Below are 13948 nucleotides of genomic sequence, written 5' to 3'. Positions count from 1 at the left end.
GGATTTTTGAAATGAAGCTGAAGGCTGAATATGGCCTATCTTACAGTCGTATATACTTGCCATAGTTCTTCATGAGTCGCCTGGATTCACGGTGGTAGCTTGATCAGATTTTGAAAAGCGCTGACATTTTCTGAAGCACACATCCTGAGCAAAAAATAAACATCATTCCAATCTAGCAAATATTGGGACCAAAACAAGAAACACAGTGAGATGTGGGCTTTGGGTGAAGTTAAAAAACAAATTAACTGTGGTGCAGAGGGTATTTGATTTGACACTTTCTGGAGAAAACACAACCTTGTTAACACATCACCTAAAAAGCCCTGACATTTTCCGCTCAAGGTGTAGCCAGCCATGGAAAATTTCATCAGAGTAATCTGTCTTCTGCAGCTCTTCGCTGACAAGAGGAGTCATTTTGAGGGCAGTAGGAAACCTTGGAAGGTGACCCCAAGATGAAACTGATACCTTATTCATCAAAGCATCTGGGCACTGACTGTTCCTAGTGGCCACATATGCGCTAGAACACAATGTGCCCCAACTTCAGTGACACGGAATGAGACGCTGCACTCTCATTCTGATCTATGCTGAAAACAGACATAAAGCTAAAATATGGGCTGGTCTTCTGGTGCAAAGCAAGAACCTCCACAACCCCAATCTCCTGCGTGTATTTGTGAGAGCACAGCAGCAACGTAAAATGTTTTGTGAAGCCAAAATTTGGAATCAGAGTGACTTGGCAAAACGCGCCTCGGTAGGGGGCGCAGTGACTAAGCTTGGAGGCCCCAAGTGGAAAGAACCTGTTGTGGTTGTGGTTGTTGTTAGTCCTCGGGCTTTTTATCGAAGGCCGGACCATAGAGTTAGGCAAGGTGCTCTATCATTTTTTCCTATCAAGCTCTATGTTCTTCCTAGAGCGGTCACCGAGTGGTAAGAATTTTGAGCGTCGCTCGGGTAGGAAGGAAGGCCAATGGCAAAAACTACAAGTTCCACGTTGCACTAGAGCAGGATAGGGTGAGGCGGTCACTGATTTTTCTCTAATTGGCTAGAAGACTGTGAGCGTTGTTTAAACCAACCAATGAGATGGAAGAAACCGGCTGGGGGGGGGCGGAGTGGCCATTTCAAATGGAATCGCGGAGGGGATTGGAGTTTTCTTTTGACCCCTTTCTGAGGTGAATTCGAATCTAGTCCCGTGGTTTGGGGTTACATTTAGCGGCTTCCAGGCTGTGTGCAAGCGGCAACCGGTGGTGTACCTAAATCGTGCTCACCCCGGCTCTGGAGACGGGAAAACCGGGCCAGGTACGTCCTCCGAGGAGTGTCCAATTAACTCACGTGTGAATGGTCCACGAGGGCCTCGTAGAGGTACCCGGCCTGGCGGTGCGGGTTTACGTACGCTTTGGGGGTGTTTGGGCGGGAGATGCAATGTAAGAGTGGCAGAGGGCAGTTTATTAGAGGGAGAAACTTAATGAGATCTTTGCACGCACACGCACACCCCCAAAGGGGATGGGACTTACCTAGTTTTATTTATTCATTAAATTTTTAAGGCACCTAATCGCAAGAGACACTGCAGATATAAGAACAGGCTGCTTCCCCCCCCACCTCGTGCAAAATTCATTCTGCTTTTCATTGGTCAACATGTTGTACTGCTTAAAGCTTCTAAATCAGTGTTTTTTAACCTTGGCAACTTTTAAGATGTGTGGACTTCAACTCCTAGAATTCCCCATGCTGGCTGGGGAATTCTGGGAGTTGAAGTTCACATATCTTAAAGTTGCCAAGGTTGAAAAACACTGTTTTAAAGGATCAGCTGTCTAATAACAGGAAACAAAGTTTTACTGGTTTGAAAGTAAGCTCTTGAGACAATCCTATAAATCTTAACTGGAGGCACCTCAAAAATGCAAGTAAGGTTATGTGTCCAACTTGCCAAGAAGCTGAAGGGCTTCAAATGAAAGGAGAGCTTGATTTCCAGATGGTTTTACAGCCCAGCTGTAAAAAAAATTGAACTGTGCATGTGTATTAGCAGACTTGACATTTTCTCCCAAATGCTAAGACCCAAAATTTTCAATGAAACGAGACGAAGAGAAAGGAATTCAGCTAGGAAATAAGACAATTCATTGCAGGAAGACATCCTCCAGTGTTGTTCAGTTAGACTAATAAAGCAGAGCTGGGAAGCAATGAAAAAGGCTAACTTGAAAATATTTCATATCTGAAAGCTAATCAAGGATACATCTTAAACCAGATGAAGCCAAATCATGATCAGAGTAGGAACGCTGGTCCAAGTATTGAAGGATTGTATTGTTAGAAGGAAGTGACCTGTAACCTTTCACCATATGTTGCTCTCTGAAAGTGCTTTTAAATGTGTAGCATGAACTGAGTTGCCCAAGCAGGTTTACTGATATGTTAATATATGCCACTGTTACGCTGGTGTACCATATTTGAAATCCCTAGTTTCCATGGTAGCAGCTGGTCAGATTTTTTTAAAAAATAAATTGTTTTATATAAGGCTAGAATTCCCATCATAATGAGTGCATCCTGCAAAAGTTCTTCGTAGTGGGAGTGAGCACAAAGAAATTCTTTGGAGTAAAATTCCAATCTTAAAAACAAGCTCTCATCTGCTTATATTAAGCTTCAAGTTCTTAAAATGTGCTCTAATTTATCTACTGTCAAATGCAGAGAAACTAAAGGAATACTTACTGGACTGGGCTTCCTATCATAAGCAGGATCATCTTTGCTATATATCTGCTTTCACATTACATTAACCAGTAGAGATTAATAGGATGATGGATGTACATACTGGACAAAAGAAGAACTGAACTTCAGTCAGTTTGGCCATTAATAATAAAGTTTGGAATACTTAAACTAGTGCAAGACAGAAATTTCTTATATGGATGTGTCAGTATTATAACAGTTAGTTCTTTGAACTGACCATTTTTATCATTGCTGCTCAGTTATTTTTTGGCAAAACAATGGGCTAACGTGATAGTTTAATAGTTTAATTCCTAACATATGAGATGTGAAATTGTTTTGCAGTGACACCATGGAAGATGGAAAAACACTGCATTCAGAATGTAAAGCAGCAGATGTTCATCTCAGTGGTAGGTCCTAAAATAATTTAAAGACGTGGAGTATCTTCCTAATCACTCTGTTGTGACTGTTACGGAAAGGTCCCAAAATCAAGCCGAATCCACTTAATGGTAACAAGCAGTTTGAGAGATAAATGACTTGGTAGTTTTCCCCAGATTGTCCTTTTCCTATGCCCAGGAGATCCCACTCCATCCATCCTTGATCAACCTGCATGGTCTTACATCACAGTCTGCCAAAAACACAAGGCAAATGCCTGGTATAGTGTTTGAAATCACTAATGAAAATGAGCGTAGGTAATCTTATTTATCTTATAATCAATAAATGTGTTTATTTTCATGCTGTTTTAATTAATCCATTTGCTATATGTACACACCCACTTACTACTTGTAATGGTTGCCTAATCCCAAATACTCAGTCTCACAAGCTCGGGCTTAAAGATAACTGATTTATTAAAGGAATAGTATGCAAATACAGAGAAAGCTGAGAATGAGCAAAAGCGCGCCAAATACTAACTTAAAAGCCTTGCCTGCAAGCCAGTCCCGCCCCAAGCACCCGTCAGTACGCACCCCCTCCCAGGTGCTAGGAACCGTTACACACGCCTGGGAAAGTAACCTTGAACAGGATCGCAAACCCAAACATACATTCCAAAGCTCCAAAACAAAGGAGGGCGCAGGAATGGAAAAACCCTGAACGAGCGAAGCGAATAGACACGGAAAATGACTTGACATGTGAAACGTTACAATGTTAACAGAACATTGAAATGGGAAACATGACACTACTTACCTTAAAAAAATTTTAGGATATAAGTTCAATCATCTGTAGATAAAGTAACCTGCTTTCTTGCAAAGTCCTTTATTATTACAAATTCTATTAAAGCAGCTTCCAAACCAATTAGTAATTATAAAGAAAAACACAATTTAAAAATAAGCTGAATTCTTCTTGCAGATCAGTTGGAGGAAATGATCCAGCTGGAACAGATTTCTTCTTTCCCTGCTTTCCCTGTTTTTTAATTTTCATACTACATTTAATAATGTCATTGAATAGCCTGTCTTTGGCACATTACTGTTGTTATGTGGTATGTCACTGCATAAAATAAAAGGTTACTAAACATTTTACAAAGTGATTTTGAAGCTAATCTATATATTGAACAGGTTATAGAAAGAATAATGTTTTCAGATACCAATCTTGAATCAAGATCTCAGTGACTTGTATTTTTCTATGTTCTTGAGAATGACTCCTTGGTAGCTGAAATTTGTTATTTTAAAAAGTGAATAGTATATAATTCTAGTAGAAACTTGGTTGCAATTATGCTTATGGGGGGGAATCTCATAATACAGTAGATGTAACTGCTATAGCTTGATTTCTGGAGTCCCCAAAGTTTCCAGTAATATTTCCCTTGATGTCTGTGAGGTCCCTGCCCCACTAAATTTCATATTTAAAAATACTGGAACCTGGCTTGGACAAAACAAAATGCCATCCTCTACATAATCTGTATTTCTAAGAATGCCTATGGGCACCAAGCTTTTATAGAGAACGCACATGATGGGCAACTGTAAGTCAGTACTTTGCTTGGAAGTGTACCAACTTGCTCAGAAAACAGATGAAAGCAGAGTTAGTAGAGTATATCCTACGGGGGAAGAATGTAAGGAATTAGGTGATAGCGTTCTGGTAAATAAGTGCTTTGTAATTGCTTATGTGTCCTGTGGCAGCCATTTTGTGAATGGACAACTCCCATTAGCCATTTTATGAGAACATTCACAATGTATTCTTGGCATTTCAGATGTGCTCAGCAGTCCAAAAAGATTGTGGTCCCAATTAATGACACTGAGGAATTTCTTGTTACAGTTTGCACTGAATTTCTTATTTGGACTCTTCCAGTAATTCATTAGCTTCAGCCAGTGAGGAGTGATGTTTAATACTGGAATTGATCCAAATGCCATTTGGAGCAGAAGTGGGTTCCACAGGTACTTCTACTTGCAGTGATTTGTTCAGGTAGCAATTACAAGTCTAGTGCATAAAGAACGGAAAATGTAAAGCCACTCCATCAGTAGTGTTACCCTTGGTGGTGGATATAAGGATTCTTCCCTGGATTTGTACAGTACTTGGTCTAAAAGTACATCTATGCACAGGGCAGAAGTAGATTTTGTGTTGTGTTTTCTGGAGTTATGTCTTCAGGAGAGCCAGTTTGGTATAAGGGTTAAGGCACCAGGCTAGAAACCGGGAGACTGTGAGTTCTAGTCCCACCTTAGGCACAAAGCCAGCTGGGTGACCTTGGGCCAGTCCCTCTCTCTCAGCCTTAGGAAGCAGGCAATGGCAAACCACTTCTGAAATCTTGCCAAGAAAACTGCAAGGACCTGTCCAGGCAGTTGCCAGGAGTCCACACTGACTAAGGCACCAAAGAAATAAAATAGCGAACTTATTGTTATAGAGTGCATTAGCAAAGGGGGGAAAAAATCTGTACGGTAAATCCTCAATTCAATGACTTACTGTATGGGAGAAGAGGTATCCAGTAAAGGAGAATGTTTGTTAAATTGAGGGCTTAGTCTAACAATTAGTAAGGGAAAGCTGGTAAGTACCGTAAGAGTTAAATGTGTCATCTCCTCCTCCCCTTAACAGCTCCTAGTGCAGCATATGCCACAATTACCAATCTTTCCTGCCCCCGACCTCCCCTCAATCACTACCACTGATGTCCCAGCCCTGTGAATACCTGTTAAGCAGAATCTGCTCATTAAATAGAAAGTTCATTAAACCAATGCCTATTACACTGAGGTTTTACTGCGTGATAATTTGGCTCCTGTAGAAAAAAGTGAATCCCAGAAGTCATAATAGTAATGTATGATGTACTATTGTAATTTCAGATTTTCACTTCCTGACTGACGAAAAATTTGATTTTGACCTTTCACTGTCTCCCGCAAGGTAAAATTAGTATCAAAATCAAGGTGCATTAAGAGCAGAGGGAAGAATGTACAGTTATCTGACTTTGTTTGTCTCTGTCATAGTGAAAATGAAGATGAGGTTTTTATTGGATCAATGGGCCACAAAGAAAAATGCATTGCTGTGTCTCTTGAAACCCATGAAGAGAGTGAAAATAACATTCCATCACTCAGAGATGACCTGGCATGGAGCCCTCCTGCTGGAGGCAAATTTGTGGAAATATTTAAAGAAGCTCACCTGCTAGCTCTCCAACTTAAAAGTGGAAGCAAAACAAAGAAAAACAATACTGTCCATCCAGGGGAGGAAAAGACAGAGGTTTTTGAAAAATTTGTGAAAGAATCAAAGTCAAAACTGAAAATCCTTGAAAAAGGAATAGTGACAGATAAAACCCCAACAGCCATTAGAAGAGAGACATACTGTATATGGGAAAGTCCAAGTGGGCAACTGCTGCCTTCAATTCAGAAGCGTTTAGGGCAACCTGTCACAATAACGGACAGCTCTCATTCTCCCCAAATGCCTCTGAACACATCAAGTCCTGCTATAACAGATAAACTACCTGAAATGCCTACTGTACCCTCGGCCCATGCAAAGAACGACACAAACCTTAAAAAAAGAAGCGAATTTCAGACTGTAAAAACACCACCTGCATTTAGAAATAACAGTTACTTAGCAGTAGGAGAGGTAAAGATTTTCCTTTTACATTATACTCAAAGCTTTAAGTTGTGTTGTAATATTAGAATGGTAACTTTCTGGTTTGTATTTAAATCTATGGGTTTGTTAATATTTCTGTTTTTGTTTCTGAGAAAGCATATGGCTCTGTGCTCCTGACTTCTAAGGTTACTGCCTGAATTCATGAGTCTAAAACAATGTTCCTGATTCTTATCATTGTGATTGGTCAGAATGTTAGGTAAAAGTGACTAGTATTCCTAGACACAGTTTGAGGCTAGGGTGTAATTTATTGCTTAAATGCTTATTGGTCTTACTGCAAAAATGTATTTAGCCAGTGGCATTTGAATTAGAATCTTAACCAGGAGATTGGGGGTGGGGGGGAACAGCCCTAAAGATGCTGAGGAAGAGAGCCAGAGGGAGGCCTGAGGCTTTTGAAGATGGTTTACCAGTTGCTCCCCTGATTTCCTGAAAGGTAATTAGCTCTGCCCTAACCTGAACAGACCTTGAAACTGTTGCAGGTTCTATTTCAGATTTTTTATCCAGGCCTTTTTCGTGCCTGAATATGATAGAGGATAATGTCTGGCGTGTCACTATAAAGAGGGCAGCAGGAAGGAGCTTTGTCTTCGTAAGAGGAGACAATGCAAAGCAGAAGATATGCCTTTTCACTCAAGTTCATCCCGAGGGCAGACAGGGTCACACCATTATGTTCATCAAGGGACGACAAGCATGTATGCATGATCTTTCACTGTGAAGCATTCAGTATTACTTCAGCACAATGCTTTTCAGTGCAGTCTGCACTTTCAACTGTAATCCATACAGGAAGATGTATAGACTGGAGGGTAGGGAGTGCATAAATGAATTGGATTTCATAATATTGGAATGTTTAATATTTGCATTCTGAGAACAGATCGTTTGATTCCCTTAACTAATGGTCTGGTTATAGTTTGATGACATACCCATTCAAGAATGTTTTAATTTAATGGAGAGAATATGAGATTTTTGTATCTTTCTGATATCTATTTGTTTTACAAATATTTCAAATCCAAACCTTGCAGCCCAAACAAGGGAAATTGCCTAGTCCTTCCAACAGGATTTCTTCAAATAGTATGGGGTTGTCTGAAGATTTGCTCTCTGACAAATCAAGCATAGCTTCGGATGCAGGCGAATCATCATTTTCTACCAGTTCATCCATGCAAAGCAAGAAAACTCTTCCAACTCCCAGCAAGGTGAATACTCTTGACTAATAACTAATTGGAGTTGGATGTTGCCAGTAAGCTATACGTGGCATTTCAGTATTTTAACTGGAATGTCTTTTGATTTTCTCCCATGCAATGAATCAGCATGACAAAAAAATCCAGTAATGCAGAAATGTAATTTACATAGTAGTAAGCTCTAATTTGGCCTGATTTCTTGCTGCTAAACAGAAGAAAATCCATATGCTGCTACAGAGTGGGAGAGATGAGCAGGTTTCCCATGTGCTTCCAACTGAAATTATCCAGGTAAAGTCTGAAACCAGCAACCTGCAGGGAGATGCAATAACTCTAATTTGATGAGGAAAAAATCCAAAGCACAGCGGTAAGACCATTATACCTGATTATACTTCTTTGGCATATAGCCAAATAATTTATCATTTTCTTTCTAGCTGGGAATGAAGACAAAGCAACTGAAACCTCCTAATAATATTCATATGCGAAGAAATACTTCATCCTCCTCCTCCTCCTCCATTTCCAGCATGAATTCAAGTTTGAATTCAAGTCTGTCAATTTCTCCTAAAACAGGAAATGGTAATTATTAAATTGTGGTTTGATTCTGGTGCATATTTTATATAGAATGGGGAACTGTGACTTAATGAAAACATATTCAAGTGATCAGAGTTAGGCACCGAGTGGGGAAGGCAGGAGCCACAGCTATTCATGGAAGACAAAACAACATGTATTAAAGAACAGCAATGACAGTGATGCATCTGTTGAGTAATTGCTTCCACAGCACAAATATCTAAGTGATTGCTCAATACCTGTGCTCACTAATATAAACTGATTGATTACCTGCTATCAAGTTAGTGTCGACTCTTAGTGACCATATAGATAGATTTTCTCTGGGATGATCTGTACCCACCCTGGTCCTTCAGGTCTTCTAATGGTCTACCCATCATTGCTGTAATTGAGTTCATCCGCCTTGCTGCTGATGGTCCTCTTTTTCACTTTCCTTCCACCTTTCCCAGCTAATATAAATAGCAAGCAAATAAATACTTAATCTGCAGTTAGTCAAAGACCACTGCAATGAACATACATAAAGCAAGTGTACTTTAAAAATATGAATTTAACATTGAATACTTTTAAATAGGTTGAAACTTGACTGTGAACTTATTTATCAGAACATTAATCTCAAAAATACAATAATAAATCACTGCTCTATCTTCATCTGCATTGTGATTGAGGAAACCTGATTTGTTCGGATTAAATTACTATCATCTACAAGAACGATATAGATCTGAGGCTGTATTATTCCTGCATGGTTTGCTGCATGGATAGTAATAAAGTCTTGTAAGGTAGTAAAACTCTAATTTAATTAAATAAGAACAATGGGTTGTATGTTCCTAATAAGAAAAACTAGGGTCAGCCCTATTTTAGGACACAAATAACCTTGGTAGCCCAGTTGGATGATGCATGTAAAATGAAGTATTTCTATTCTGTTAGATGATTTCAGATACCCTTGACTGTAGTATCCTGGATTGCTCCAGTGGGTTGGGTGAAGGGAATTGGGGTTACAGTAGCTCTAGTCCAACCAGAGTGATCACTTTAAAAAAAACAAATCTGTCCCAGGACATGTGGGATGCTACACAGTCTATTTTTCCTTTCATCCATGCATGCAGCATCATGACAAATATCTAAAGGTACAGTTTGCATCAGGAGTACACAACATTGCTTTTGTCATTTCACACCTATATGGATGCCTATTGCTATCCAGAGAAATAAGGTTATTGCAGCAGGGACTGATGTCTGCTTTTGTTACATTTTTAAAAGCTTTGACGACAATAATGATAACGCAATCTGTGTTGCCTTATTTCCTAGTGAAACCAAGTGTTACAAAAGCTCCTGCAGACATCTCCAGGCACTGTTCTGGAACAAGCAAGATTTCCATAGTTAAACCTATGAAAGGATTTTCAGTGAATGCTGCCCACTCTGATGCATCTGGAAAGCAACCCACACCCAAATGTGGTGTTAAAGGAAATCCTGTGAATATACCCAAATATAAAGCTACCCTGACATCTGAGACTGCAAGCAGTAAGTTGCAGAAAGGAGGTTCATATCCTAGTCTTCAGACATTATTACCGAAAAACACACTGGGCAATGCAAGTTCAAGTCCTAAATTTAACTCTAAAACAGCACCTCCAAACTTAAAGAGAGGTAAGGAAACTGATCTTAATGCATTAAATTATGCTAACTTCTGGAGAGTGTTGATTCTATACTTAACATGTGCTGTTGTACATGTTGGCCAAAAAGGATTGAATTAAGCAGTTGAATATTTGTGTGCCTGGAAGAATTAATATAACCACTTAAACTGTATTTTCTCCTTAGATGCATTTTCAGAAAATGAAGCCACCAGAGTATTGCAATCAAATCCTGTACTATCTTGTAGCAACATTGGAAGGTAAAATTTTATATGATGATAGGTACTGTTAGTCTTCTCTTGAACTGGTCTGTAACATAGGTGATTGGAAACTGTGTTTGGGGTCTTGATCGAGAGAATACAAAATACTTACTTTCCTGTGAAAAGTAGTAAAGCCTCTATCAAGCTGTCGTGCAGTGTTGTAATATCAATATACTTAGATAAATTCTGTGCTCATAGTTGTATGTTCAGAAACATTGAGCTGAAGTTGGTAATAAGGCTGAGCAATTAGCAAGCTACAGCACAGTTAGTGTTTGTGGAATTAAACCCAGCCAGGTTTGCCAGTTCAAACATTACACTAAATAATTATTAAGCTTTATCTATGGTTTGGGGCATATCTGATTGCAACACTGTAAAGTACAGATAGTCATCACTGAATGACCACTTGTTCAGCAACTGTTCAAACTTACAACGGTGATGAATGAGGGGTACCTACCACAGCTCCTCATAGTTGCAACCATCACAGCATCCCCACGGTCATGTGATTACGATTTGGGCGCTTAGCAACTGGCTCACAATTATGTCGTCACGGCATCCCAGTCATGTAATCGCCATTTCTGACCTTCACTGCCAGCTTCCCACAAGAAAAGTCAATGGGGAAGCCAGCAGGAGGTTGCAAATGGCAATCACGTGACCACAGGATGCTGTGACTGCGTGGGGTTCATCTAATGACAGCAACTGAGACTGCCAGAACTGCCATTTTAAGTTGGCATAATCATGTGACATCGTACCTTATTGCCGTGTTGCTTAGCAACGGAGTTCCTGGTCCCAATTACTATTGGTATAAGTGAGGACTACCTGTACATCTTTTGGAACTACAGTAAATGATATATTATTTTAATTTTCTGTCATGCCTTATTTTTATAAATAACACAAGGCGGGGAACATACCTATTACTCCTTCTTCATCCTATTTTCCCCACAACCACCACCCTGTGAGCTGAGTTGGGCTGAGAGCGAGCGACTGGCCCAAGGTCACCCAGCCGGCTTTCATGCCTAAGGTGGGACTAGAACTCACGGACTCCTGGTTTCTTGCCCGTTGCCTTAACCACTAGACCAAACTTATCCTCCTTATATTAGAATAACTGGAACATAATCTGAATAAGCTACTTAATAGTTGTAATTTTAAGTTTCTAAATTTCTTGTGTTTCCTTAATCTCTCTAGCAATATTGCAGTTTCCCCACCTGTCAAACCATTAGAAGGAACTGTACTAAAATCCTGTTCTACTGTGAAGCCTACCTTACGGACTCCGAACATAAGGCATTCTACATTGCCTACCCCTGTTGGTCGACGTACCTCAGGAATTCCAACACTCACTCCCAAAACAGTGCCCAGAACAATGACTTCTCCTAATCTTTTAGCTCTTCGTCGTGTCTCCAGTGTGTCTTCTAAAAAGAATCCAGGAATTAGGTAAATCTAGATTTGCTCAAGCGCAGTACTGTGGAGTTTTCTGCCCTTTTTCTCATTCCTGTAGTCACCGCTTATTAATATGCCCTCACTTCCTGGGTAACTGGCTCATCACAGATTTCAGAAAATGCAAGTGTTGGCTTGAATGTCAAGAGTGCAGCAAGTTTAGCTACTCTAGAATAAAACTACAAGGTTTCAGTGTGGAATTCTCTGGCTCTGAAAAAACTATTATGAAACAGCCCAGACTTAGACAGAAGATAAGCTGGCTTTTTACTGTATTTGTATGCCCAGTGAAAACACGGGACTCATGATTTTTAAGAATTTCTTAAATCTGCTGAAACAAAAATCTTACAGTATCTTAACAGCTTATTTATTTTAATATACATTTTAAGGACAGTCCATCTCTCATATAATTTTGTTTCCCTGTGGAATTGAGGTAAAGGAACACTTGCATATAATGAGAGTAGAAAGAAATGATACCAATGTTTTGCATAAAAGAGAATTTTACGTAAGAATGCTCTTTTGCTGTTCCTACCTAGTTCTAAATGTGTGAATGAGAACAATACATGGGTGTCTTCAAGCTCATCTTCAACAGGAGACTTATCTCCGCCACAGGCTATAGCCATTGCACTTGATTTTTCACCAGATAAACCTTTTATTGAAATAGACCAAGACATGACTAAAAAAGGGAAAGTAGCAGAAGTAATACCAGCTAAGGAGGTAAGTTGCTGTGTCTCTTAAAAAATATCTGCCATGTTAAAATGCAAAACACGTATTTCGATAGAAACTACTGTTGCAAATTCTACTTGTGCTCAAAAGGATTTGAAAGATGCTGTCACCCTCTAGTGTGCTTACATTGTTATGGTAATATGTGATACTAAAGTAGGTGCTTGTCATGGTACTTCAATAAAGCAGGATTTTTGTTGGCCTTGTTTTTAAATGTGTTTTGCAGAAGATTTATATCTTTTGAAAAGAATTTAAATACAATTATTCTAAACGTTGGTTATCTAAAGAGTCCATCGGTGCCTCCTATTAATACCTTGAGAAACAGTTTCTTGTTAAGTCAGCTTTTAGGAAAGGTGTGTGGGAAACTTCTGTTTACATGGATGACTCACTAAGGAGAAATTTTGAATTAGATAACACAAGCACTGAAATCAAAGGTTGTTTGGAGCAGCAGTAACAACTGAGAATCTCAAAAATTTAGGTATTTTGAGAGGCAGATGTTCTGTAATCCAATATTCTATATTTTAGAGTATCCTATTGGAATAAGCAACATTTTAAAACACTTTTTCTAGAGCTTGTTGATAGAATTTGAAACAGATAAAACACCAGTTGCCATCCAGGAATGTGAAAACAAACCTCTCATCGATCTTTTTAACACTCCCGAAATTATTAAAGCCCCTCCATTGAAACTTGCAGGGCAGGTAAGGCTATTCTCCATTTTTATCTTCCTCTTAATACTGTTTGCATCTAAGTGGGTTGATACAAAAAAATTAGTTAACAAAAGGTTTAACTTTAAACTTTTTTGTAGTTAGCAGCACTCAACTGAATCTTTGAAGCTCTGTGCAATATCTGACGCTAAATATACTGCATGTAGTTTTAAAAACTTAACATCAAAATTCTGCCAAGACCTGGCATTAATAGGCAATTGCAAAATTACTTTTGAATTGCCTGTGATTGGGTGGAATCAAAACTGCACTGCCACTGCAGATTTGCTAGCAAATGGGGTTCCTTATATTCCCAAGAATATAAAGGTTGTGTTTAGTCCACATTTTAATAGTGTCTTTTCTACTTCTAGCTAATAGATCTGAGCTCTCCTTTGATGAAACTAAGTCCTGAAGAAAATAAAGAGAATTCACCTCTTCTGAAATTCTAATTTTTTAAAAAAATGGTTTTCAAACTAGAAAACATTCTGGAATTTAGCAACTAATAGGTTTCACTGGTCAGTAAATACTGGAAAAAAAAGACTTGAAATTGCATGAAATTTAAATTTTGAGCTTGAAAAGTTGATATATTGCTGCTAGGGAAAATGAAGAATATAGCTTACATGATGGTTTTTCTATATTTCAAGGAATGTTGGTTGTAGCAAATGTCTTTCCTGATAAAACATGCTGCATATTTGTTTGAAAATTGTGCAAAGTAAATAGTAGAAATATGTCAAATATTGTAAGTTGAAATAAAGTTATGCATTTTAAATATT

The 13948-nt window shown here is 38.9% G+C and overlaps 1 protein-coding gene across 1 annotated transcript; it reads left to right on the top strand.

The window, feature by feature from the left end:
• Positions 1–2855: 2855 nt before the first annotated feature.
• On the top strand, positions 2856–13948 carry GTSE1 (G2 and S-phase expressed 1). The gene is made up of 11 exons (XM_063307956.1): positions 2856–3080; positions 5928–5985; positions 6069–6684; positions 7728–7898; positions 8315–8456; positions 9744–10079; positions 10251–10323; positions 11506–11751; positions 12288–12468; positions 13044–13172; positions 13547–13948. The coding sequence occupies exons 1-11, from the start codon at positions 3023–3025 to the stop codon at positions 13622–13624; spliced, it is 2088 nt and encodes a 695-aa protein (XP_063164026.1). The 5' UTR covers positions 2856–3022; the 3' UTR covers positions 13625–13948.

Source organism: Candoia aspera, chromosome 7 (assembly GCF_035149785.1).
Source record: "Candoia aspera isolate rCanAsp1 chromosome 7, rCanAsp1.hap2, whole genome shotgun sequence".
Taxonomy (NCBI): Eukaryota; Metazoa; Chordata; class Lepidosauria; order Squamata; family Boidae; genus Candoia; species Candoia aspera.
The sequence above is the reverse complement of the archived record's forward strand: the minus strand, read 5'-3'. Positions and strand labels throughout refer to the sequence as shown.

Bases quoted from the DNA above. Each gene is read 5' to 3' on its own strand.
- GTSE1 (XM_063307956.1), top strand. From the start codon at position 3,023: ATGGAAGATGGAAAAACACTGCATTCAGAATGTAAAGCAGCAGATGTT. The intron at 10,080-10,250 runs GTAAGGAAACTG...TTTTCTCCTTAG, and splicing joins ACCTCCAAACTTAAAGAGAG to ATGCATTTTCAGAAAATGAA. The intron at 12,469-13,043 runs GTAAGTTGCTGT...CACTTTTTCTAG, and splicing joins AAGTAATACCAGCTAAGGAG to AGCTTGTTGATAGAATTTGA.